This window comes from Capricornis sumatraensis, chromosome 9, assembly GCF_032405125.1.
Source record: "Capricornis sumatraensis isolate serow.1 chromosome 9, serow.2, whole genome shotgun sequence".
Classification (NCBI taxonomy): Eukaryota; Metazoa; Chordata; class Mammalia; order Artiodactyla; family Bovidae; genus Capricornis; species Capricornis sumatraensis.
This window is the reverse complement of record NC_091077.1, coordinates 60058110-60082924: the sequence shown is the minus strand read 5'-3', so window position 1 is coordinate 60082924 and position 24815 is coordinate 60058110. Positions and strand designations below refer to the sequence as shown.

General features: G+C 41.0%; 1 protein-coding gene across 1 annotated transcript in view; it reads left to right on the top strand.

Annotated features, from left to right (window-relative positions):
• SH3TC2 (SH3 domain and tetratricopeptide repeats 2) overlaps positions 1-24815 on the top strand; it is a 43774-nt gene that overhangs the window by 2429 nt on the left and 16530 nt on the right. Inside the window, exons 3-10 of the mRNA XM_068981117.1 lie at positions 1617-1744; positions 7756-7861; positions 9509-9652; positions 11156-11357; positions 12130-12203; positions 14034-14229; positions 21769-21902; positions 24705-24746. Of these exons, the coding sequence (XP_068837218.1) occupies positions 1617-1744; positions 7756-7861; positions 9509-9652; positions 11156-11357; positions 12130-12203; positions 14034-14229; positions 21769-21902; positions 24705-24746 (1026 nt within the window). The remainder of the gene's footprint in view (positions 1-1616; positions 1745-7755; positions 7862-9508; positions 9653-11155; positions 11358-12129; positions 12204-14033; positions 14230-21768; positions 21903-24704; positions 24747-24815) is intronic.

Here is a 24815-nt window from a genome sequence, read left to right as displayed (position 1 = left end):
TAAAAGTTCTTCAGCTAATGAAAAAAGTCAAGTGTAGAGGGGCAATTAACTGCTCAGGGTGGCTCAGTTAACAAAGGCAGAGCCAAACCTTGAGCCCAAGTCTGTGTGACTCCTCCCCCCTGGGCTTTACCTCCTCCCAGAGATCAGTGTTCAGTGAGGCTACCAGATGAACATTGGACCTGAACTGCTGAAGATGGAGGACTTGCATGAGATTAGAACACAGGCCAGGCAGGAGCGGAGTGGAATAAACATCCACCTGAAGCTCTCACCGATGTCAGGTCAGTGGGTATTGTGTTGGAGCTGGCCTGCAGCCACAGCATTTCTGCAACTTCTGCTTTAGAGACAAGCCTTTTTAAAGATAGAAGTTCAGGCTGCCTGTGTGCTCAGGTGAACATGACAAGGGCTATCTTTAATGTGTTCAGTAATTTGCAGAAGCCCTGGCAAGTTAAGACTAGAGGACAAACCTCTGTGCTTATCCAGTTGAAGCCTTCATGGTTCATTGAGTTTGAGAATTATTAATGGGATTGCTACTTATTGTCTAAAGAAGACACATGACAAAGTGCAGTTATAATGATGAACCTCCTCAGCGTGGCCTTTCACAACAGCACTATCCACTCTCCAAAAGCTCCATCACTCTGTCTCTTTACCCTATTAACTTTTTTTTACTCATACCCCTTTTCTCCATCTGAAATTATTGTGTGCACGGAATTGGTTACTTGCCAAGAATACAAGCTCCATGAGAGCAGGACCATGTTTATCTTGTTCCCACTGTATCCTAGCACCTAAAACAGCTTCTGTTCAGAGTGTTGGTTTGAATGAATGTGCACTTTGAAGATATTAAAGATAGGCTATAATATATTAACCATTTATCCTAACAAACAATAAATGCATTATCAGAAAGAAGCATGTTCGAGGAAATACATGTGTATAGGTATAATGCATGGGCTTCCCTGGTGACTTAGTGGTAAAGAATCAGCTTGCAATGCAAGAGATGTGGGTTCAATCCTTGGGTTGGGAGATTGTCTGGAGAAGGAAATGGCAGCCCATTCCAGTACTCTTGCCTGGGAAATGCCATGGACAGAGGAGCCTGGTGGGCTGCAGGAGGCTGGTGTGACTCCATGGAGTTGCAAAAGAGTCAGACACAACAACAGCACTGTATAATGCATAAAGTACATGATATTTATTACATATCATAAATCTGACATATAAATACTCTTCCATAAATATGGATAAATTTCATATTCTTTGGAAACGTTCACAAATCATCCACAGGAGGAAATATATGTTTTAGCTGGTTCTGTGTGGTACTGTTCCCTCAGGGCCAGGCAGCTAGGAATATACCCTGTACAAACAGAAATAACCAACCCAACTGTAGCAGTTCCTGAGATTCTAGAACATTCTGGGCTTCAGCATTTTTTTTTTTTTTTTGAGGGGGGGAGAAGTTTCAAGAATGTGCTCAGAGAATTGTTAAGATTACTTAACAATTACTTAACAGTCTCTAATTGATGAGGCCATCACTTTAGGGAGTGGATATGGGAATCATTGGGGGTTACCTAATTCTTTCTTCCCTATTACTACATTTCCATCCCGATCTTTCTCCCTCTGTTCTCTTTAAGATCTGACACTCTCCTTCAGTGTGAAGAGCCGCTCCAGAAGGTGTGTAAATGGCCCCTTGCAGGAAGCAGCCAGGAGGCGGCTCTGGGCGCTGGAGAATGAGGACCAGGAGGTGCGTGCATTGTTTAAGGTGAGCTTCTGGGAGCAGTGCAACCTCATCTTTTGTCCTTCCAGTACCTACACTCTCCCCAGCACCTAGGACAGTGCCAGGAACAAAGTCCCTCAAGAAAACTTCTAACTGAATACACAATAATGTATAGGTTCTCTGCTCAGCAGGAATGGGTTAGGAGTCAGAGTCAGAGAAAGCTTCATTTTAAATCTATTAATTTTTGATCTTCTGCATACTTCTGTAGAATGGGAATCATTATAATATAAAGTATATTTTTAAAAAAATGTTGTGAATTTGACTCTAAATAATTGTGATAAAATATACATAACATAACGTTTTCAGTTTTAATGATTTTTACTGTACACATCAGTGATATTAAATGCATTTATATTATTGTGCAACCATCACCACTGTCCATTCTGGAATTTCTCATCATCCTGAACTAAAACATTGTATCCACTAAACAGTAACTCTCCTCTATCCCCTTTCCTCAGACACTGGTAACCTCTAAGTGTACTTTTTTAAGTACCAAAGTTACCAATCAAAAATTAATAGCTATAAAATTTAGAATGAGAGGAGGAAAAGATAATAAGATAAACCAATTTCTCATCTTTCATAGTAGGTAGATAGTATCTTCAAGTTCTAGACCAAGGAAGGAGGGTATAATTAAATTATTTATATTTTAGGGGGTACTTCAGTCAGTCAGTTCAGTCACTCAGTCGTGTCCAACTCTTTGTGACCCCATGAACTGCAGCACGCCAGGCCTCCTTGTCCATCACCAACTCCCAGAGTCCACCCAAACCCATGTCCATTGAGTCGGTGATGCCATCCAACCATCTCAACCTCTATCGTCCCCTTCTCCTCCTGCCCTCAATCTTTCCCAGCATCAGGGTCTTTTCCAATGAGTCAGCTCTTCGCATCAGGTGGCCAAAGTATTGGAATTTCAGCTTCAACATCAGTCCTTCCAATGAACACCCAGGACTGATCTTTAGGATGGACTGGTTGGATCTCCATGCAGTCCAGGGGACTCTCAAGAGTCTTCTCCAACACCACAGTTCAAAAGCACCAATTCTTCTGCGCTCAGCTTTCTTTATAGTCCAACTCTCACATCCATACACGACCACTGGAAAAACCATAGCCTTGACTAGATGGACCTTTGTTGACAAAGTAGTGTCGCTGCTTTCTAATATGCTGTCTAGGTTGGTCATAACTTTTCTTCCAAGGAGTAAGTATCTTTTAATTTCATGGCTGCAATCACCATCTGCAGTGATTTTGGAGCCCAGAAAAATAAAGTCAGCCACTGTTTCCACTGTTTCCCCATCTGTTTGCCATGAAGTGATGGGATTGGATGCCATGATCTTCGTTTTCTGAATGTTGAGCTTTAAGCCAACTTTTTCACTCTCCTTTTTCACTTTCATCAAGAGGCTCTTTAGTTCTTTTTCATTTTCTGCCATAAGGGTGGTGTCATACTTGCTAGGAGAATTAAAGTCAGAAATAGTTAAAAGTTGTTGCAAGTTGTTAAAAGAGATAGGGGAAAGAGAACACTGCTTTACATATTAAACTAGCATGTTCTAGTTATTTTACCGTCTCTGTATGAATTTGATACAAATTTAAAAGAGGAACATACTCTCTTAATCAGCCTTATAATAAAAAAGATAGTGTTTGGTTTGTTGGGAGAAGTAAATGAGATAGTATCTACAGAGAGCTTGGTGTTGTGCTTGGGTGGTAGGATGTGCTCCAGAAATAGCAGATATGTTGTAAATTGCAGAGTGGTTTTATTTTTATATCTCCAGAATTCAGGAACTTGGAGGGATTAGCTACTAACCAGCACCATTGAGTTTCTTTTAATTTGAGTCACTTTGGACATGGGCAAGAACTGGGTTTGGCAAGAACTGAGATCCAGTTTGGGTGTCATGGCCCCTTTGACTTCCCCTGTCTGTGCCCTGGCATCCTTGCGTATAAAACAGGGATAATACCATTTCCTATTAAATCTGAAATGCCATTTGATTATAAATTTATTATTTTGAGAAGGAAAATAAGTGATGACAATTATTTATGATGTCATGCTTCCTCTTCTTTTATTTCAGAAATGGTTAAATGTGATAAAAGTGTATTTGGAATGGGTTAACTCCTCTTTTCATAGTGTTATTATGAAAGTTAAATGAAGCATTGCTCATCAAACTGTTGCTGAAGTGCCTGGTGTGTAGTAAATTTGTTGTAAACCAATTTTTACCTCTTCCCTGACTACCAGGATCCACATCTCCCAAGGACCTGAGGCCTCTTGGGGCCTGGGATGGGAGAATCTCAGAGTTGACTTTGCTGATGTAGGGGCTTTTTCTTTGATCCTTCTGTCCTCTTCTTTCTCCAAGGTTGGATTTTAGGGGTTGATGAAATCAACCTCTCAGGATAGGATTTCAGGGGTTGATCTTTGATGGTAGGACCTGGCCTGGAGGGAGAGGGACTTTTTGATCATAATTTGTTATAGTCAAGTCCAGAAGCTTGGACAAACAGAAGAGAAATGTTTTAGGGGAAAACCAAGTCTGGGCAGTGATTCAAACCTTTTTATTCAGGTGTTTTAAAAAGAGGGGGTAAGTGTTGCAGGTCTCTTCTTGCTCTGCTTGTGTGTAAATTGTATAGCCTTTTGAAGGGTAGCTTGGCTCCTGTATTTTAGGATTGAAAACGTGTATTTCCAATTACACTTCTTGGAATTCAGTTCAGTTCAGTCGCTCAGTCGTGTCTGACTCTTTGTGACCCCGTGGACTGCAGCACTCCAGGCCTCCCTGTCCATTACCAACTCCCGGAGTTCACTCAGATTCATGTCCATTGAGTCAGTGATGCCATCCAGCCATCTCGTCTGTCGTCCCCTTCTCCTCCTGCCCCCAGTCTCTCCCAGCATCAGAGTCTTTTCCAATGAGTCAACTCTTCGCATGAGGTGGCCAAAGTACTGGAGTTTCAGCTTTGGCATCATTCCCTCCAAAGAAATCCCAGGGCTGATCTCCTTTAGAATGGACTGGTTGGAACTCCATGCAGTCCAAGGGACTCTCAAGAGTCTTCTCCAACACCACAGTTCAAAAGCATCAATTCTTCGGTGCGCAGCTTTCTTCCCAGTCCAACTCTCACATCCATACATGACCACTGGAAAAACCATAGCCTTGACTAGACGGACCTTTGTTGGCAACGTAATGTCTCTGCTTTTCAATATGCTATCTAGGTTGGTCATAACTTTTCTTCCAAATCTTTTAATTTCATGGCTGCAGTCACCACCTGCAGTGATTTTGGAGCCCACCAAAAATAGTCTGACACTGTTTTCACTGTTTCCCCATCTATTTCCCATGAAGTGATGGGACCGGATGCCATGATCTTCGTTTTCTGAATGTTGAGCTTGAAGCCAACTTTTTCACTCTCCTCTTTCACTTTCATCAAGAGTTCCTCTTCACTTTCTGCCATAAAGGTGATGTCATCTGCATATCTGAGGTTATTGATATTTCTTCTGGCAATCTTGATTCCAGCTTGTGCTTCTTCCAGCCCAGCATTTCTCATGATGTACTCTGCATATAAGTTAAATAAGCAGGGTGGGTGACAATATACAGCCTTGACATATTCGTTTTCCTATTTGGAACCAGCCTGTTGTTCCATGTCCAGTTCTAACTGTTGCTTCCTGACCTGCATACAGGTTTCTCAAGAGGCAGGCCAGGTGGTCTGGTATTCCCATCTCTTTCAGAATTTTCCACAGCTTATTGTGATCCACACAGTCAAAGGCTTTGGCATAGTCAATAAAACAGAAATAGATGTTTTTCTGGAACTCTCTTGCTTTTTCCATGATCCAGCGGATGTTGGCCATTTGATCTCTGGTTCCTCTGCCTTTTCTAAAACCAGCTTGAACATCAGGGAGTTCACGGTTCACTTATTGCTGAAGCCTGGCTTGGAGAATTTTGAGCATTACTTTACTAGCGTGTGAGATGAGTGCAATTGTGTGGTAGTTTGAATATTCTTTGGCATTGCCTTTCTTTGAGATTGGAATGAAAACTGACCTTTTCCAGTCCTGTGGCCACTGCTGAGTTTTCCAAATTTGCTGGCATATTGAGTGTGGCACTTTCACAGCGTCATCTTTCAGGATTTGAAATAGCTCAACTGGAATTCCATCACCTCCGCTAGCTTTGTTCGTACTGATGGCCCACTAACTTCACATTCCAGGATGTCTGGCTCTAGGTGAGTGATCACACCATCATGATTATCTGAGTCGTGAAGATCTTTTTTGTACAGTTGTTCTGTGTATTCTTGCCACCTCTTCTTAATATCTTCTGCTTCTGTTAGGTCCATACCATTTCTGTCCTTTATCGAGCCCATCTTTGCGTGAAATGTTCCCTTGGTATCTCTAATTTTCTTGAAGAGATCTCTAGTCTTTCCCATTCTGTTGTTTTCCTCTATTTCTTTGCATTGATCACTGAAGAAGGCTTTCTTATCTCTTCTTGCTATTCTTTGGAACTCTGCATTCAGATGCTTATATCTTTCCTTTTCTCCTTTGCTTTTCACCTCTCTTCTTTTCACAGCTATTTGTAAGCCCTCCTCAGACAGCCATTTTGCTTTTTTGCATTTCTTTTCCATGGGGGTGGTCTTGATCCCTGTCTCCTGTACAGTGTCACGAACCTCCGTCAATAGTTCATCAGGCACTCTATCTATCAGATCTAGACCCTTAAATCTATTTCTCACTTCCACTGTATAATCATAAGGGATTTGATTTAGGTCATACCTGAATGATCTAGTGGTTTTCCCTACTTTCTTCAATTTAAGTCTGAATTTGGCAATAAGGAGTTCATGATCTGAGCCAGAGTCAGCTCCTGGTCTTGTTTTTGTTGACTGTATAGAGCTTCTTGGAATTACCTGTGTCAGAACAATCAAGGATGCATGCAAAGATTTAGATTGGGATGTTTATCACAGTATTGTTTAGAATGTTAAAAAATTAAAACAACTCAAATGTCTAATCCTAATAAATCTTTAAGAATTAATTATCTTAATGTGACAATGGCATATATAACCGTTAAAAATAATGTAGATTATTTAATGACTTGGGAAATGGTTCATAAAACATTGTTTAGTGATAAACTATTACAAAACAACTTAGTAATGTGATTCTATTCATATAGAAATAGTTATGTAGAAACTCACATTTGGGATAAAAGTTTCAAAGTTCATAGACAAAGTTGTTAACATTGATGATCTCTAGGAGGAGGGATTATGGATACTTTTTATTTTTGTATGTTTTAGTTTTTCTGTTTGCTGGTTTCATAAAAATAATTATTAAACAGAGATTCACTATTGAATTTACTTCCAAAGTGCCTTCTGTGATGCATTCTTCAGCCTCTAACACATACTTTTTTTTTTTAAACACAAAAGATAACATTTTCTGTGCACAGTTCTACGCTTTGGCTTCCTTTTGTTGCTGCTGTTGTTTCATTCAGAGGGTACATTTGGAGCCTGTATCAATTCACGAAGAACTTTTTTATGGATATATAATATTATAATTTTATAATATATAACGTATCCATTGAATGGATGAATCATAATTTATCTTAACCAGTCTCCTATTGATGATCATTTAGGTTATTTCCTTTTTGTTTTTCTAGTGATGTAAAATATCTACATCAGAATTGGTGAAAGTGCTTAAAAGGTATAAGCTTCCAGTTATAAGATAAATAAGTGCTGGGAATGTAGCAGATAGCATGGTGACTGTAGTTAACAATACTATATTGAATATTTGAAAATTACTGAGAGAATAGATCTTTAAAGTTCTCATCTCAAGAAAAAATGAATCTGTAATTATATGAGGTGGTGGATGTTAACTAAACTTACTGTGGTCATCATTTCACAATATATACATATGTTAAATCATTATATTGCACACTAAAAATTAATACAGTGTTATATGTCAATTATATCTCAAAAGAAGTTCATACACAGCACGTTGTCATATGTGAACTTGTTCACAGAACACTTCTGTCATCCCAGACTGACTCACTGTTCTCTTTACTCAGGACCTCTCAGCCAGGTTGGTGGGTATCCAGTCCCAGAAAGCCCAGTTCCTCATCACCTTTAAGACTATGGAGGAAATCTGGAAGTTCTCCACCTACCTGAATTTAGGTATGATATGAGCAGGGAGGTGAAGGAGCACCTGTGTCTCAGATCAGCCATTTTGTAGAGCTTGACATTAAGGAATTGGTGTGGCTCTGATAATTAAAAGAGATAGTGCCTAATTGGATGCTCTAATCGAAATATCACAAAGTTCCTGGAACTAAATCTAAAGCAGATACTGCACTGAAATGTCACATGCAGCACTTCTTTGTTTCAAGGAGAGATTATTAGATGATAAGTTAAAACTGCCCAATAGTTATTGTTCATCTACAAAATTCAAAGTAGAGATAAATTCAAAATTTATGGTTAAAAAGAAATCAGCGTTAGGTAGGATCTAAATAGCTGTTCAAAATAGTTCCAGATCCATGTTCCATGTTTTTGGAAGAGTCAAAGAAAGATATGGGGAAATGGTCTGCTAAAGGGGCCTCAGGATGCAGGGTTTTCAAAAGGTAAAGAAGAATATTGGGGCACAGCACCAGTACCAGTGTGGTGGGAAATAGTTAACCTACCATCTCCATGGAGAGTAACTCATGACAGGAAAGTTACAATTGCAAAGCAAAACCAAGCAAAGCAAGAGGAGGCCTCTTGAATTGATGCGCATGTTTTACATCTCTTAGACAATGCGGGACTCCATGCAAACCGCAGGAAGTGATTTCATGTAGGGGAGGAGGGTCAAGATGGCTCTTCACTAGAAGCCATAAATTCTTCTCTTGTAGTCAGGGTGATTTTCTGCTCTCCATTCCACCCATTTCCTTCTGTGACCATTAGAGATCCTTATTATTCAAAGTACGCTCCATGGACCAGCAACATCAGCATCAAGTGGGGCTTGTTAGAAAAACGGAATCCTTAGCAAATGAACAACAACAACAGGCCCCACCCTAAACCTACTGAACCTGCACCTCTATTTTAATAATGTCCCAGGTGATTTTTTGTGCACATTAAAGTATGATAGGCACTGTTACAGAAGATACACAGGGCCTAAATCAGTACAATGGAGAGTCAGGATGGAAAAAGACAGGTTTTGCATCTTAAGAAAATAAGGAAGTCTAGAGAAGAATCAAAATTTTAATACAAATCATTTAAATTTGTAGGAATGTTTAAAATACTATCCATTATCATTACAGTTTTGAAATTTGCATAGTTTTTAGTCTGGTTTTAACAAGTGAGATCTTACTGGGCATGAGGTAAGGGGAAGGTCAGAGGAATGTTAAAGTAAATCCTGACTCACTTATGGATCATAGAGAATCTCCCTGGCTACTGCATCATCAGGGATATAAGAATTTGGATTTGGTCAGGAGAACTTTAAGGGGGAACCAGGAACCCCCAGAGTCAACATTGTAATCTTGGAGATTCCTGTATGGGTATATTATAGAAAGATAGTTTGGTTTGATAATCTCATTCTGCTTTTATGGAGACTCATAATATGTTGAAAATAAATATGATTTAAAAATGATTTGTACTTCCCAACAGATGCTGAGAAGAACTAATTAGTTTTAGAAAATTTCTAGCTACCTCTCTGTGCTCTTCTAATTCCAGTTAAATGTAGTCAGGTTAGGGATGAAAGTCTGGGGAAGAAATTCAGGTGGGAAATTGCTCACCCTAATGCTCAGCTAATGGCAGGAATCTTGTTGAGGAATCCTGTTCGGCTTGACTTAGGCTATGTATCTACATGTCTGGAGCATCTCCTTTTTGACCACAAGTATTGGCTCAACTGCCGACTGGTTGAGGATACAGAGATCCACGTGTCAATAGATGATAAACACCTGGAAAGTATATACCTGGGACTCCTGATCCAGGAAGGTGAGTATGGTGTAGGGGTGGGAATGAGGGTCTTATCTGGATATTTGTTATCAGAGTCCTTGCAATAGGATACAGAGGGAGGCAAAAACCATTCAAACATGAAAATATTCACAAATGAACCCACCTGTTACAGTATTATTTCAAGCATCTCAGTTTAACATCAATATCATATGAACAGCTGTGTTGGCCAGTGTCACTGATTGTCTGATGTTGGAACCACTTGAGAATTTTTAAGAAGATGTCCATGTCAGGGCTCCACTGGGGTCAGTTTATCTCCAGAGATGGGGGTCAGGCTTTGATATTTTTCAAAAGTTGCAGATTATTCTAACGTGCACCCAAGATTAAGAACCACTATGCCAAGCATGTGATATAATTTGATTGTAAAATAAAATTGCAGATCTTACAAAACTTACATGATTTCATGAGATTGAAGAAAATGATATTGGAAAACTTCTTGGAACATCCACCAATCTGTTTACAAGGAAGGATTGATCCAGACTGCAACCAGCTGGTTAACAAGTGATGATATCATAGTGAGAGAGTCAATTCCTAGGCAAATTGATAAGAAGTCCAGAGTCCCCAAGGAGGAGATAGAGGTCTGGGGCTCTCGAAGTGGAGATAGAGGTCTGGAATTCTCAAGGAGGAGGAAAGGACAAGCTTTTTTGTCTGCATTCCTTAGTCTTGGTCAGTTACACAACTCAGTTTAAACTCTGTACTAAGGATTATACAACAACAATGTATCCTGCTTAAGGACAGTTTCTCCTTCCCGAAAACCTTCTGACTAATCCCGTAAGATTAGTGACAGGGGGGCACTCTTTCTGCCCTCTTCTGATGTCTATGTCAGAAGCTTTCTTTTTTATACTTTATAAAACGTTATTACACAAAAGCCCTGAGCGATCAAGCCTCATCTCTGGCCCCAGATTGAATTCTTCTCCTCTGGAGGCCAAGAATTCTGGCATCTTTCGTGGTTCAGCAATACCCTTTCAATAGACACAGTGAAAGAGCCAGATTTCTGTAGAATATTTTGCAGAATAATTCTCTTTCTGATTGTATCACATGAATCATACATGAAAGAAAAACTTTCATACTGTACAACTATGAAATTTAGTTGGAGAAATTATGTTCACCCAAATCAATTTATTCTTTTTTGATCTTAAGATTAAGCATGAGGTTGCAATTATAACTGAAGTTCTCTTAAATATATTTTCACTAACTTTGTTTCATCTTTTCTTAAGGTGAAGTCCCAATTAAACCTCATTCTTGAGAATTATTTGGAATTTTTGGTGCCTATTTTAAGTGAATTCCCTCTAAGTGTTTTTTTTTTTTTTTGGACCTGGTACCAATTTCCTGGGGTCCCAAAGACCTCCTGTAGCACCTCTCCCTGGATTGTGTACTTTATTTTCAGAAAGAAAAGTATTTGGGCTCTGATGGAAATATACATAGTGGATACTCCCTTTTCACTTCCTAGTACTCCTTGGAAAGAGCTTTTCTCATTATCTACAGGTCACTTCTTCTGCAGAGCCATGTGCTCTGTGGCTCAGCCAGCTGAGAAGGAAGGGGAGTATTTGACACTTTGCAAGAATGAGTTAATCTCGGTGAAGATGGCTGAAGGCGAGTCTGAGTGGGAAGGTGTGTCCTTGGTGACGGGTCAGCGGGGCCTGGTGCCAGTGTCAGCCTTGGAACCCCTGCTTCTCCCTTTCCACCAGTGAGTAGCCACTCAAATCCTGGGAGAGGGTCCCAGAGCACACTGAAGTCTGCACAGAACAGAGTAGGTACATTTGTAGATATGGACATCCATGGTGCCAGGGAGGGGACAAACCTGGATGCTTTTTATCTTTTTCTTTTTTTTTAACAGTCAAGATTTGTACAATTAGATGAAATGGAGAAAACCCAAAATTTCAAATGGACATTGCATCAAAGAAGAAATACACTGCCTGGTCTCCAGTGCAGTGTTTGTGGGGACTGGGGACCATTTGTACCAGAGTCACTTGGAGATTTTACTACAAGTTTATATCCCTGGTCTTTCTCAGTCTCTCTTGGGGTTGGATCCAAAAATCTTCAATTTATGTAAGCTCCCTTTAAATATCAGGGGATGTTTTTCACACTAAAGTCTGAGAATCCTTACTGGGAGGTAGTATAAATTCCATCAGAGTGACAATAAACATGATTCCAGGCCATGGGCCCTGTGTATCAGAGAGTCTGACAGTAGAATGGAGTGGGATCCTTTGTTAGTTATTTAACTGGCTAACTAATTGCTGGGCTAGAAAATACCCCAGGCCTGTTAAGCTTCCCTCTTTTTCATAACGCTTGATAAAAAGTAAGTTCTCAATGAATGTTTGCCACTATTAAAATTAGAGTAATCTAAATGACAATAATACTTATCATTATTATCATCATTGTTATTTTAATGAATTATTCTGTTCACTTTTCAAATTTTTTGAAATCCATGTTTGCAAACCCTGTGTTTCCATTGGCAGATGGTTCCTAAAGAATTATCCAGGAAACTGTGGCCTTTCCAGGAAGAGGGATTGGGCAGGCTCCTATCAGATCGGTATGGCTGAGTTGAAGACAGTATTAGTAGGGAGATAATATTGCTCTGCCTCCTACTTTATCCACAGATTTGGAGTCAGTTGATGTGAATTCCTGTCTCATCTCTGTTGTTGACTCCATCTGGGGAAGCCAGTTATACCATCCGTAGACATGGGTTCCCTTGCCTGTGAAGTGAGAGGTCTCAAATCAGGGCTATACTGTAGATATAAATGGCTCCAAGGGCAGGCAGAACACACAGATGCATGGAGGGCCTGAATAGAAGATGATGTTAGGAAATGGTGGGGACCGTAGGGTTTTAAAGATATGTGGGTGAAAAAGAAGCCCCATGTAGGCCAGATGTGGCCTCCAGGCTGCCTGTTTTCAATCTCTAGTCAAAATGTTTTCTAATCTCCTTTAGAATTTTGTGCTTAGGAAGATTAAGAATGCTTGGCACATAGTGGGTGCTCAGTAAATACTTGTTGAATAATGAAATACATGCATACATATATGTGCATAAATATACGCATACATTTTAGTTAATCTCTCTATGTATGTGTGGGTATATATGGGCTTCTCAGGTGGCTCAGTGATAAATAATCCACCTGCCAATGCAGGAGACACAAGAGACATGGGTTCGACCCCTAGGTTGGGAAGATTCCCTGGAGAAAGAAATGGCAGCCCACTCTGGTATTCTTGCCTGGAGAATCCCATGGATAGAGGAGCCTGGCAGGCTACAGTCCATAGGGTCACAAAGAGTTGGACTTGACTGAGCATGCATGTGATGCACATACTTATATATACATATACACACATAAATATACACACACATATAAACACACATATATCTGTAAGTATATTTATATCTACTAGATAATAAAATTTAATGTTTTCATTTTCATCCTTGGAGCTGCCTTACCACACCTAGAACAAAGTGCAATTTTTAAAGTTCTGAGCTCAAATAACACTTAAAAATATACAGAGGGCATTATCAGATCCAGACAGTATATCTAATAAATAATCAACCATAAACAAGATTTTTATGTGTCTGAGGCAGTATGGTCTTGTAGTTCGGAACATGGGGCTGTGAAGTATGTTCTGGGTTCAGATTCTAGCCCTACAACTTAAAACCAGTGTGACCTCAGCCTATTTGTGATGTGCCCTCACTATGCCACAACTTCCTCAATAGCAAATGAGGTTACTGTAAAACCAACTTCAGATTTGTCATGGGAACTAAACTAAGTGACATCTATAAGTCAGTCAGTACAGTTGTGTCACACTGTAAGTGTTTAACTCATGGTAGATACTGTTAACCCCCAAAGCAGTGGGAACTTCTGATTTTGAAGACACAATCAACAGCTAGAGAGTTGGCCAGTCATAATGGCCAAAGGAGCCAGAAAGAAGTGGAGAGATCCTACAGTGGTCCTCACCCTGGTCTGTAGATCTGTGCTAACCATAATGAAGTGTTTGCATGGTAATGGCAAATAAGACAAAGTAGGACAATATAGTGAGCTTTCCAGTTTTACACAAGCTGCCTTTATTCTGTTTTAAGAAATACCTAGCATTCTGAGATGATATTTCCTACATTTGTTAAAGTTTCTTTTATAAAACAATGGTGAAAGTAGATGATAGTTCATTTTTTGAATTTCCTAGATTGGCCAAATGAAAAGCCAGTTACCCTGGATCATTCCTGCCAATTTCTTTCTTTATTTTTTTGAAGAGGAGGGAGAAGTTTCACTGGTCCTTAAAAGTTCTGAAGTCTTGGGAACATTTCATTTCATATTACATTGGAAGCTAGTGAGTGGCTCAGCTGTTTCTGCCTTATTTGGTTGACCTGTGTGTTGTTTTCCCACAGGCAGAGGAAAATGTAAAGCCTGGAAGGAATATGAGAGGGAAGAAAAGGACGAGCTGAATTTCCACCAGGGAGAAAGCATTGAGATCATCGGCTTTGTCATTCCTGGGCTTCAGTGGTTCATTGGGAAGTCAGCGCTCTCAGGAGAAGTGGGCTTTGTCCCCACCAGGATGATAGATCCTGATTCTTATTCCCCAATGTAAGTATGACAGGTAGACCATCTGAGATGTGCTGGAGCAGGGCCACTTTCCCCAGTGGTCCTGTCCCATTCTGTGCAGGTTGCAGATGAGCTTCCGGGCTTCGTAGTAACACAAAGCCATAAGAGCACATTCTGACAACCTAGACAACATGAGGAGTGATAGGAAGGGAAAGATGAGTGACCAGGGAAGAAGTCAGTTCATTTCAGCAGATGGTCACTGAGGCCTTCCTCTGTGCAAGGAGAGAAGCACAACCCTCCAAACTCAAGGCCTGCTCTTAGACCTTCCCATCCAACCAAGGGGCCCCATCAAGGGAGTGCATGCACAGGGACCTGTAGACTATTGCTTAGTAAATGGAGAGTTCCCTCTCACGTAGGTCTATCTGGTGCAAGTTCAATGTGGGAAGTCAGTGTTGGCCAGGATGACGGAGTGCCTCTTTTACTGTTTCCTGCCTTAAATCCAAAAGGCTTGGTTCTGAGGTACAGAACTACCATGTGACCAGTCAGCAGCAGGTGACAAGCCTGCTCCAGCCACCCTGTCATAGAGTCCTAGAATACCTCCAAGTGTCTCTGGGTGAGCATCCTGCACTGGGATAGGAAATAGTAAAAAGCCTGGGTCCAGGAAGTACTAGAGGAAACACAGAGTAGGTGGCTAAACTTGAGATACTGTGGCCCTCCATGTGGGGAAAACATGGCCCAAGCAATGCCTTTGGCTCTGAACACTCAGACTGGAACTCCTTCCCTCACTGAAAGAGCCCCTAAGGAGAGAGAGAGCCAAGAACAAGCTTTTGCCTTTGTAGGGAGAGGGGAGAGAAGGTAATTTTCCCTACACAAACATGTGGGAACCCAGGTACCTCTATAAGAGGAATGACTCACTGAGTTCCTGGAGAGGTATGGAGTACAATAGGAGTTTATAAGGAGGTAAACTCTGTCAAGAGAACTTTCCTCAAAACGGTAACATTTGAGTTCAGCTTTGCATGATAGAAGACATTTCAACAGACATAAATAGGAAGGGAGGTCACAGGTAGGACAGTGAGGGAGATATTGAGGAGTGAGTCATGTTGTTAGGAGCAGCTCACCAGGTAGACGCTAGTGTGGCAAAGGCTCATGGGGGCCATGATGTGAAAGGAAATGCCAATGCCAAGGACCTGTCCTTCACCTGCCAGGGAATGAGGAGCTACTGAATGTATCTGAGCAAGGGTGACATAATGTGCCTGGGACTTCTGTCTAAGAAGCCAGCTCTGGCTTTGGGCGAGCTATGCATGGTCAGGGGATAGCCTGGAGGCAAGGGACCAATAACAAGTTTGAGTTCAGGGACATTTAGGAAGGAGCAAGGGGACTGGAGAGGAGAGAACACTGCTAGGCTCAGTCAACACTTCAGAGATTGTGGGAGCTTTACAAATATGGATCCTTGTGTCTTGCCCCTAGAAGTTCATTCTCATTGGTGTGTGTGGGGCCTGGGTCGCTATGATTTTAAAAGCTCTGCAGAGGGGCTAGTGTACAGATTGGGTGAAAACTGCTGCTCTAACTATCCCCTCAGTTTACTGCAGGGGTAGGTGAGGATCCCAGGAGTGAAATAGCTGAACCCATCCCAGATTTCTGATGTTAAATCTGGGGTTCTCTTTCAACAGCAGAGTCCTGAGGCTCTGATGAAAGGGAGAAAGAATAAAAAGAACAGAGTCTCAGTAAATGGGAAGAACCATTTACAGAGCAGAGAAAGAAAGAATGTAGTGAAGGAGACAGCTGAGAAGGAGGAACTACTAGCTATGTGGGAGATGGGGGGATGCTTAACACTGTGAAAGGGCTTTGAGATTGACCATTGAGAAGTCATTCACCATGAGGAGGTCACTGGTCATTGGAAAGTAGCATAGCTCAGTAATAAAGAGTTTCAGAGCCAGATTTCCTGATAGGCATTTATACCCACAGGAGCACTTCCTGTGTCTCCATTAGCTTACCAGTGGGTGACTTCGGGTATGTTAATTTGTCTCTCTAAGCTTTAGTTTTCTCATCTGCAAAATACATACAGTGTTAGTATTTGCCCATAAGATTGTCTTGAGTTGAAATGAGCTACATGTAAATCCCTTAAAATGGTGTCTGGCATAGTGTGTATGAGGGGGTGTGTGTGTGTATTATGATCAATATACATTAACTCATTATTGCTGTTACTGTTGTGGGTGGTAATCTTTGAGAGGCCATTAAATAGGCTATTGAGGGTAGGTGTCAGATTTCATCAATTATATTTCACTTCTGTACCTCATACCATGGGTTTCCCTGGCAGCTCAGCAGTAAAGAATCCGCTTGTCAATGCAGGAAACATAGGTTCGATGCCTGCATTGGGAGGGAAGCTCCCCCAGAGAAGGAAATAGCAATCCACTCCAGTAGCCTGGCAGGCTACATTTCATGGGATTGCAAAAGAGTCAGACATGACTTAACAACTCCTCATACCATGCCTCAAGTGACAATAACCCAGTACTACTAAATTAATCTGATCATCACATTTTAGCTGGCTTAGTTGCATAGGGTACACTCATCCTGCAGAATATCATCCCCTGTATCACAGAGGTGGTAGGACACCTTCTTCTTACTTGCACAGTCACCTGTTGGCCTCCACCTGGTCATCCGTGGGACCCCATGCACCAAAGATTGCACATTTGGTAGGGCAGGAAGGGGAGAGTGGACAGGAGACAGAGAAGGGTGGCAGAGGGAGAGGGGAGGGGTACTTGTTCATTGCACACCCCCAAAGCACTCTCTAGATTACAGACACTCTCAAAACACAGCAATTGGATGAAAACCCCACAGACAACCTGCCGCCTGAAGCAGCCATGGTATGGACTAGGAACAAGCCATCCCTGTGTGCTGTGCTGTCCCTGTGATCAGGCCACTGGGTGTCACTCTTAGTCTGTGTTTGGGGTCGGGTTTCTGAAGATGGCCCAGCATTTGCTGAAGTCTCCATCCTCTCCTCGCAGCTTCCCTCCGTTTGATGGTTTTTTATTCTCTGAAGTGTTTCTATGACATATGTTTGTGTGTTTGCATACATGCATATATTTTTTGATTTAACCAAATTGGCTGTGTATTGACAATGAAATTTCTCAGAAGCTGTTTGCTGAGTCACATTTAGGTCATGCCTCTGACACGTGGGACTGGGATCTTGCTTATCCATGGAAGCAAATTTTTGTGGGTTTCTCTTTTTGTAGCTCAGGTTTCAACATCAGCTACCTAGTTTCACAGCAACAGTAGCTGGAAAACCCATTCTTAAACCTTGGGCAGGTCTGTCTGAATAGTCTTTGTATTTGACAAGAGTGACTTTGAAGACTATCACCCTTTTGAGAGTGACAGGAGGCCACATTTGTCCTCTTTTTTTTTTTTTTTAAAGCATTTAATGTGTTTGTGTTTGAGTTTGTGTGTGTTTTAAGTGAAAAAAAGTCCTTAGATATAATTGAAGATGCCTTTTTACCCCCTCATACTTCCATCCTCTGATCCTGATTCCATCCTATAGGCCAACACTGTTTGAAATTTCTAGTCTTTATTCTGATACACTTAAAAAATTGACATTTGTTTATAAATGAAAATACTATGGTTTTGTGTATTAAAATTTTATATAAATGTTTTTTCTACAACTGGCCTTTTCCACAATTGACATTATAAATTTAAGATTTATTCATGTTGTAAAAGATATAATTTTTGTAAAGTGTTACTTACAAGAAATTTATATACTTAAATGCCTACATTTAAAAATAAACAAGATTGAAAGATTAATGTACTCAAAACCAGATATAAGAGAATAGGAGAAAAGCCAATATTTCATGGTATTAAATGTTAAAAAATTTCTTTGTTAATCCCCTCTTTTATTCTTATTGTTTATCTGTGTCTTCTTTATAATTCCATTTCTTGTGGCATCTATTTTTGTTGATGAGAAGTTTGCTGTTTCATAACCATTTCTTTGCAGTAGGTAGCTTTTATCTCACTGTTTTGTTAAGGTTTTGTTTTGTTATTGATGTTTTGCAATTGTACCGTAGTATGTCTAGCTTTGATATATCCTATTATTTATAGCAAGTTGTCCACTTCCTTCTCCATCATGTACACCTCTAGGTAGATATTTCAGTGGAGATCTGTGAGTTGGTAAATGCTTTCCATCTCTTTAAGATACTTAAAATATACTCTTGCATGATCATTTACATAGGTGTAGAATAATATCTTCAAAGTGTAGAGTGAAAATTAATTATTAATATAAAATTTCAAATCCATTTTGCCAGAGTTTTGTCAATCTTATTAGTCTTTTCAGGAAACCAATTTTTCTTTTGCTGACCATCTTTATTGTTTGTTTTCTATTTCATTAATTTCATATTTACCTTTATAATTTTTCTACTTTGCTTTTATTTCATAAATTTATGTTCCTATCATTTATATTTAACTCTTTTATTCCATGAGTTGAATAGTTAATTAATTGATAATTGAACCCAGAAAGAATGATTAGGAGAAATAGAAAATCCAAAAAGACTTATAACCTTAATGAAATGGAAATCATGTTTAAATTGTATTATTTTTATTTATTTTGCTTAGGACTTGGTGTGCTTCTTCAATTTGAAGACTCATGTCTTTCTTCAATTCTGGAAAATGCTCAGTCATTCTTCCTTTGAATATTGCCTCTCTCTCATTCTCTTTAGTCTCTCTTCTGGAATTCCTGTTAGAGGTATGTTGGACTTGTCATTCTATCCTCAATCTTGCTTAATCAGTTCCTTTATATTTTTCATCTTTTGTCATGCTAGGCTACATTCTGGGTGATTTCCTCAGAACATTCTTCAGTTTCACCAATTTTCTTCTCTGTTGTGACTAAACCTGTTGTTTAACTTTACTCATATGGTCCCAAATGTCCATGCTTTTATTTTCACTTCTAAAATTTGTATTTTACTATTTTTCACATATGCTGTTTCTGCTCTTATAGCCCCATATTTTCATTGTAGCCTCTATTCATTCTTTTTATTTCATTATTTTAACCATGCTTATTATAAATTATCTTCAGATTACTGTTAGTTCTATTGTAGTGTTGATCTACCCATTTGTGCATTTGCTGACTCTCTTCATCAATAGTTCATTTTCTTGTGTGGTTTGTATTTTCAGTTATGTGAATGAACTTTCAACATTTTAAAAGATGGTCTTTGCCTGAAGCCTTTACTACAGAAAGCATTCCAGCAGAGCACTTTTGGCCTTTGCTTTCCCTGGAAACTTAGAAACTCAGTGGTTCAGATTTGGTTCTCTGATAGGGTACCTACATTGTGCAGTGTAAATTCATATCCCACACCTTGTAATAGTGTAAGCCTAGGTGGTTTATTTTTTCCAGACACTCAGACAGACAGAAAGCGTGTTCTTGGCAGGTTATGAGAAGTTTCCAATCCCCTTTTATAGAAGTCGCAGCACTTCTAGACTTTAGGCCATAGGGAACACAAAGCTATTTTGGGAGCTCCATTCAGCTTCCCTGCTTCACACAGGTCCAAAGTCACATTCTGTCCCTAAGTGGTATTAGCAGGTCAGCCCCACCTCTGAGGGCCAATGTCCCAGATGAGAACCACTAGCATCTCTGGACCATCTACTCTAACTTACCAATTTGGCTTTGCTTTTTTCTTTTGTTTCTGGCTCCTAGGAATTTCCCTTTCTCTCTTTAAAAACTATATTAAAATGTTTATCAGATTTTATCCATGCTTTGTCTATGTATATGGTGGCAAGTAGCCCTGTGCTTCAGCTTCTTGTATTTCTAGAAGCCCTACCACACTCCTTCTAAGTCCATCTCCATGCCGGCAAGCCCTAATGTAATTTGTCAAGCTTCTTGGACTCTCTCTAAATATCTGGGACTCAGGGCATTAGCATATTAGCCATAGGCAATGGACACAGAGGCAGAAGACCTCAGCTTCGGTCTCAGCTTTACCACTTTCCAGCTGTGTAATTTTGAGCATGTCACTAAACCTTTCTGAATCTTCATCTACAAATATGAACAAAAATACTTACATCATAGGATTGTTATGAAGAGTAAATGAAATAGTAAATTCAGGAATGGGATCATATCATTCTTTTTATCTCAAATGAGTTTAGATGTAGAATTCAATTACATGCTCTTTCAAGAATGGAATATCTTAAACTGCTGGGGAGAATCTGGAGGTCAAGCCAGAGAGATAGGGGTTCCATAAGACAGGGAGGCTTGGTGTACTGCAGCCCAGGGGGTTGCAAAGAGTCAGACACAACTGAGTGACTGAACTGACTGACTTAAGTATTGTGTCAAGAGCTGCAGATGTCAAGACAAGCTTTAGTGCCAGTTCTGCCTCTAATCAGAGTTGTGACCTTGAGCAGTTCACATTAGTGGCTAGTTTTCTCAACTAGAAAACAGCTACTAAAGTGGCTGACTTTCAAACTGCATTTATCTGAGCTACGGAGACAATGGGTAAGTGGCAGACCATGGCACTGCATCCCAGCCCTTCCCTTAATCATGCTTGAAGTAAAGAAGCTCCTCTTATATCCTGCTTTATGGTTACCTAACCACAGACTGAACTGAACTGAACCACAGACTTTATTTTTCTGTACCTCAGTCTCTTCCTCTGTAAAAAGGGAATAAGAATAGTATATGCATCATAGGGCAACTGCATGCATTAAATGAGTAAGTGATTCATAATAAACAGCCCCCACAAAGTATTAGCTGGTATTAACACTTGGGCTTTCAAGTTATTTTTGTTTTAAAGCTGGATTCTGAAGTTAAAAATATATTGGGAACAAAGAGATATTAAATGTTGTCTAGATGGATATTGGACTGAATACTTTCCAAGGCACTTCTAGTTTTCATGTTCTTTGATTTTATGACAGGTATCTAGCTGACAAATTGGTTTTAACAATTAGTTTATACGGTAAAGTGAATATACAGAGCTCTGTTATTTATAATCATTTCTTCTAGCCCCCTGGCCTTCCTTCTACCCACTTCCCATGCCTCAGCCTTCTTTCCCTCTCTTTATGGTGCATAACACTGTTGTGCTGTGTCATGGAATCTGATGTCAATATCAGCTGTGAAGAGTTTCTTCTGACTATAGTCAAGCTTTCTCCATTGTTCCTCTAAATTGTGTCATCAGTCCTGAGTGTTTTCTTGAAATAATCTGTCAAAGAAACATCTTTTAATGGTCCTTTTCCAACCCCTGCATTTAGGACAGCCAGTTCCTATTTCTTTCCCTAGAAATGGTCACCATGTGGTCTCACAGAATGGGTAGGGGTTGAAGGAAGGGGTTTTGTTTTTCTTGAGAGATGGAGATTTAATTGGAGGGTTGTTTTCATGTGCCACTTCTTCAGCCACCACTTAGGTCGGTTCTGCACAGATGAGGTGCCTCCAGCTCTTCTTTGATGTACAGATAAAAGCATTATACAACAGTGAGATGAGGAGTCTGATTTCAGCTCTGACTGTGTAGGTTGATGGCTTCTCTGTGTCCTTCACTGCATTCTAGGGTGAAGAGAGAAGAGGTCGTGTCTGAAACCTTGCACTGATCTGTGTCCATGTCTTTTGCCTCAACACAGGAGCAAGAACTCCGCCTTTTTCAGTGATGAGGAAAAATGCTCTCTGGGGTTCCTGGGAAGTGACAGGAAAGCTGAGTGTGTCAGCTTCCTCCGCACACTTGCTCAGACTGACATAACATCTGTCTACCAGCTTAGTGAGTATTTGCTTCTCAACTGCCTCCCCACCCCCCGAAAAAGCCCAAACTCCTCAAGATTAAGGAATTGTTCCTAACCAAAAAGTACAGTATCTCTAAAGTCTAATCACATGTATGTATGTGGGGCTGTGATCACAGTTCAGTTAATGACCTGGGTCATATTTGATTAGCAGCATTTTCACTTTGGATTTCAGATGATTCTAAAGTCACAGGGACTTGGTGCCTAAAAACTATGAGATGTAATGAAGTCAGTTCAGCTATAGAATGGGAGGCTGCCCATATTGAACCTTCCATTCTAAACTGGAGAAGAAAACTTCCTGGGTTGTGGCTGAGGGTCTTCCTCCTAGGGCTGAAGTAGGTCTGGCCCCACAATAATAAAGGTGCGGCCATAGAACATTATAGCTGGAAAGACCCTTAGAAATGACTTCTCTCATTTTATAGATTAGGAAGCTGAGGCCCAAGTGAATTAGCGCCTGAACCAGGATAAGAACTGCCCTCCCCTGTCCTCTAGTCAGGACAACTCCTACTTCTCCACATTGTCCCTGACACAAAATGACTTTGGACTGTTGGATATGTCAGTCTTGGGTGAGTGAGGAGCCTCAGTACCTAGCACAGTTTCAGTGGTGTCTGAATGACTGACTGAATGAATGAATGACACTCCTTTCCCTTACTTTGTGAGGGGTCCCCTGCTCTGTGTCAAGAAGTGCTTCATCCAATGACAGGGTTTGAGGAAGGATTCCTGTTTCTCCTATCTCTTCAGTGATGGAGATACTGCGTCCACTCCTTTGTGGCCACATTAGATGGCACATATTTCATGGGTATGGCCAGAGATTCTGCAGAAGGACTCACAGGCTAGTCTCTGGAGCAGAAGTGGGAGTTAGAAACTTTCTCCAGGCACAGGAACATTTGTGATTAGCACCTTGCCCAGGTATCAGCACCAGCCCAGGCAGTACTTTCTTACTACGGGCAGATCACACTGCTGCACCAAGCTGAACCAGGAAGCTGAAGTTATGAATGTAGCCTGGTAGTCAGGAGCCAAGGTCTGAAAATCAAGGATTAGGGGCCTGCTTTGGAGGTAGGGGTGGCTATAGACTTGGATCCAGGGTATCTGCCAACTGTTGACCCAGTGGTTGAGGGAGATCTAGGGACAGGTCTCAGGCAGCCCATTAGCTCTTATCTACAGACCAAGGGTGCATCTCTGCTGGGTGCCGGGCTGCACTTCATGGCTTCACAGGTTGTCCCTGGCACCGAGGCAACCAACAGAAGGGGCATCCTGTTGGTAAATTCCATTCTTTCTCTGAGAGGAAGTATTTTTTCTTTTGGTAATTCCTAATTATTTGTGTTCTTGGGGGTCCTGGCCTAAGAGAAATGGTTGCAGTAGAACAAGCACATGTCCCACAACATCAGTGAGGGACAGGTGCAGGAACCCAGAGCCCAGCTCTCTAGCTCTGCTGTGTTTGGCTGTAGGACCTTTTGGGGTTGCAGATATCAAGTACCTTCAATGACACTCACAGAAGAAACCTTCTCCTGAGAATAGCAAGTGGAGGCTTGATTTGGTGAGGGGCCTGCTACCCTCAAAGTTCACTGGAGAGCTCAGGGTAGGGGCACAGGTGGCTGACTATTGCTACTTTGTCAGGAAGAGGTAGAATCTTTTTTCTAGCAGCCCCTGTTCTATGGAGCACGAACCTGGCCTTCACCTCCACAAGCTTCACTGTGGCTACTTTGGCCAAGGGGGTCAACTTCTTTGCTGCCAAGCCCAAGGTCATCTTTTTGGTTTTCACCTTATCTTATTTCATTTTTATTTACTTTTGAACACGGTGAAATGTGTTCATTTTTGTTCACTTATCTTGTTTCACTTGTGTCACTTTTGTTAGATGGCTGCACCATAAACCACCCTGGTCTCCATGATTCCTCTTTTCTCTGTGCCTTTCCAGTCTCCTGGATTGGCTCTCATCTGCCAGTAAAATGCTGATGTTTTCCCAGCTCATTCACAAATCTCCTCTAACCGCTCCTCCTCCACCTGCTTTGCTTTTCCTTCCAAATCCTTCTTTTGGGACTTTGAGACATTCTTTGTGACAGTGTCAGTCACAAATCCATGTTTGCAAGTCTCCACTTTTCTCCTTGGCCACAGATCTATTTGATTCTCTGCTAGAGCTCCTACAAGTACTACAAATTCAAAATGTCTAAAACTACTAGAGATTGTGCTTTCTCCCACCTCATCCCACCACAGTAGTTCAGGGAACAAGACTTAGGAACCTCAGATGCTTCTTTACCTTCTTTTCTTAATTATTGACATTTGGTCACCTCATCCTATCATATTTACAAAGCACATTATGCACACTGAATCTGTTGAATGGGTGGATGACAGAGGAAGGAAGAAGGAAGGCTGTACACATGGAAACGAGAGGCAATGCCACATGCCAAGAGTGTGCTGCCCATGGAGTTTGGTTCATGGCTCTGTCATAAACTCACTGAAAGATTTGGGCCTTAAGATTCTGTCATCACCCCTGCCCTGCATACTCACACCTCTTGGCATGGAGCTCCTGTTTCTGTCTTTTCTTCTCTGGCTCTGTTCTCATTTCTACCTCAGTTCTCAACTGTATGGTGAGTGGGTTAAACCAGATAATCTTTAGGTCCCCACAGCACTGATGGTGAAGGGGAGATGCTGTCTTGTACCTTAGGGACAGCAGTTGGTCTGAAACACAAAGTGTCCAAGGGGCCACTGGTCCAGGGAACGCATGCAGGCATAGGCATGCTGGACCATTCTGACCTAACTCAGGTCTGTCCTTCATCTCTATCCAGGTGGGTTTGAATCCATCCAAAGTCTTCCAAACGATCTGAGCGGTGAGTAGCGATCATGCTGAACCAGACCTCCAGTCCTGTGGGACAGAATCTTGTCCTCTTGCCAAGAGC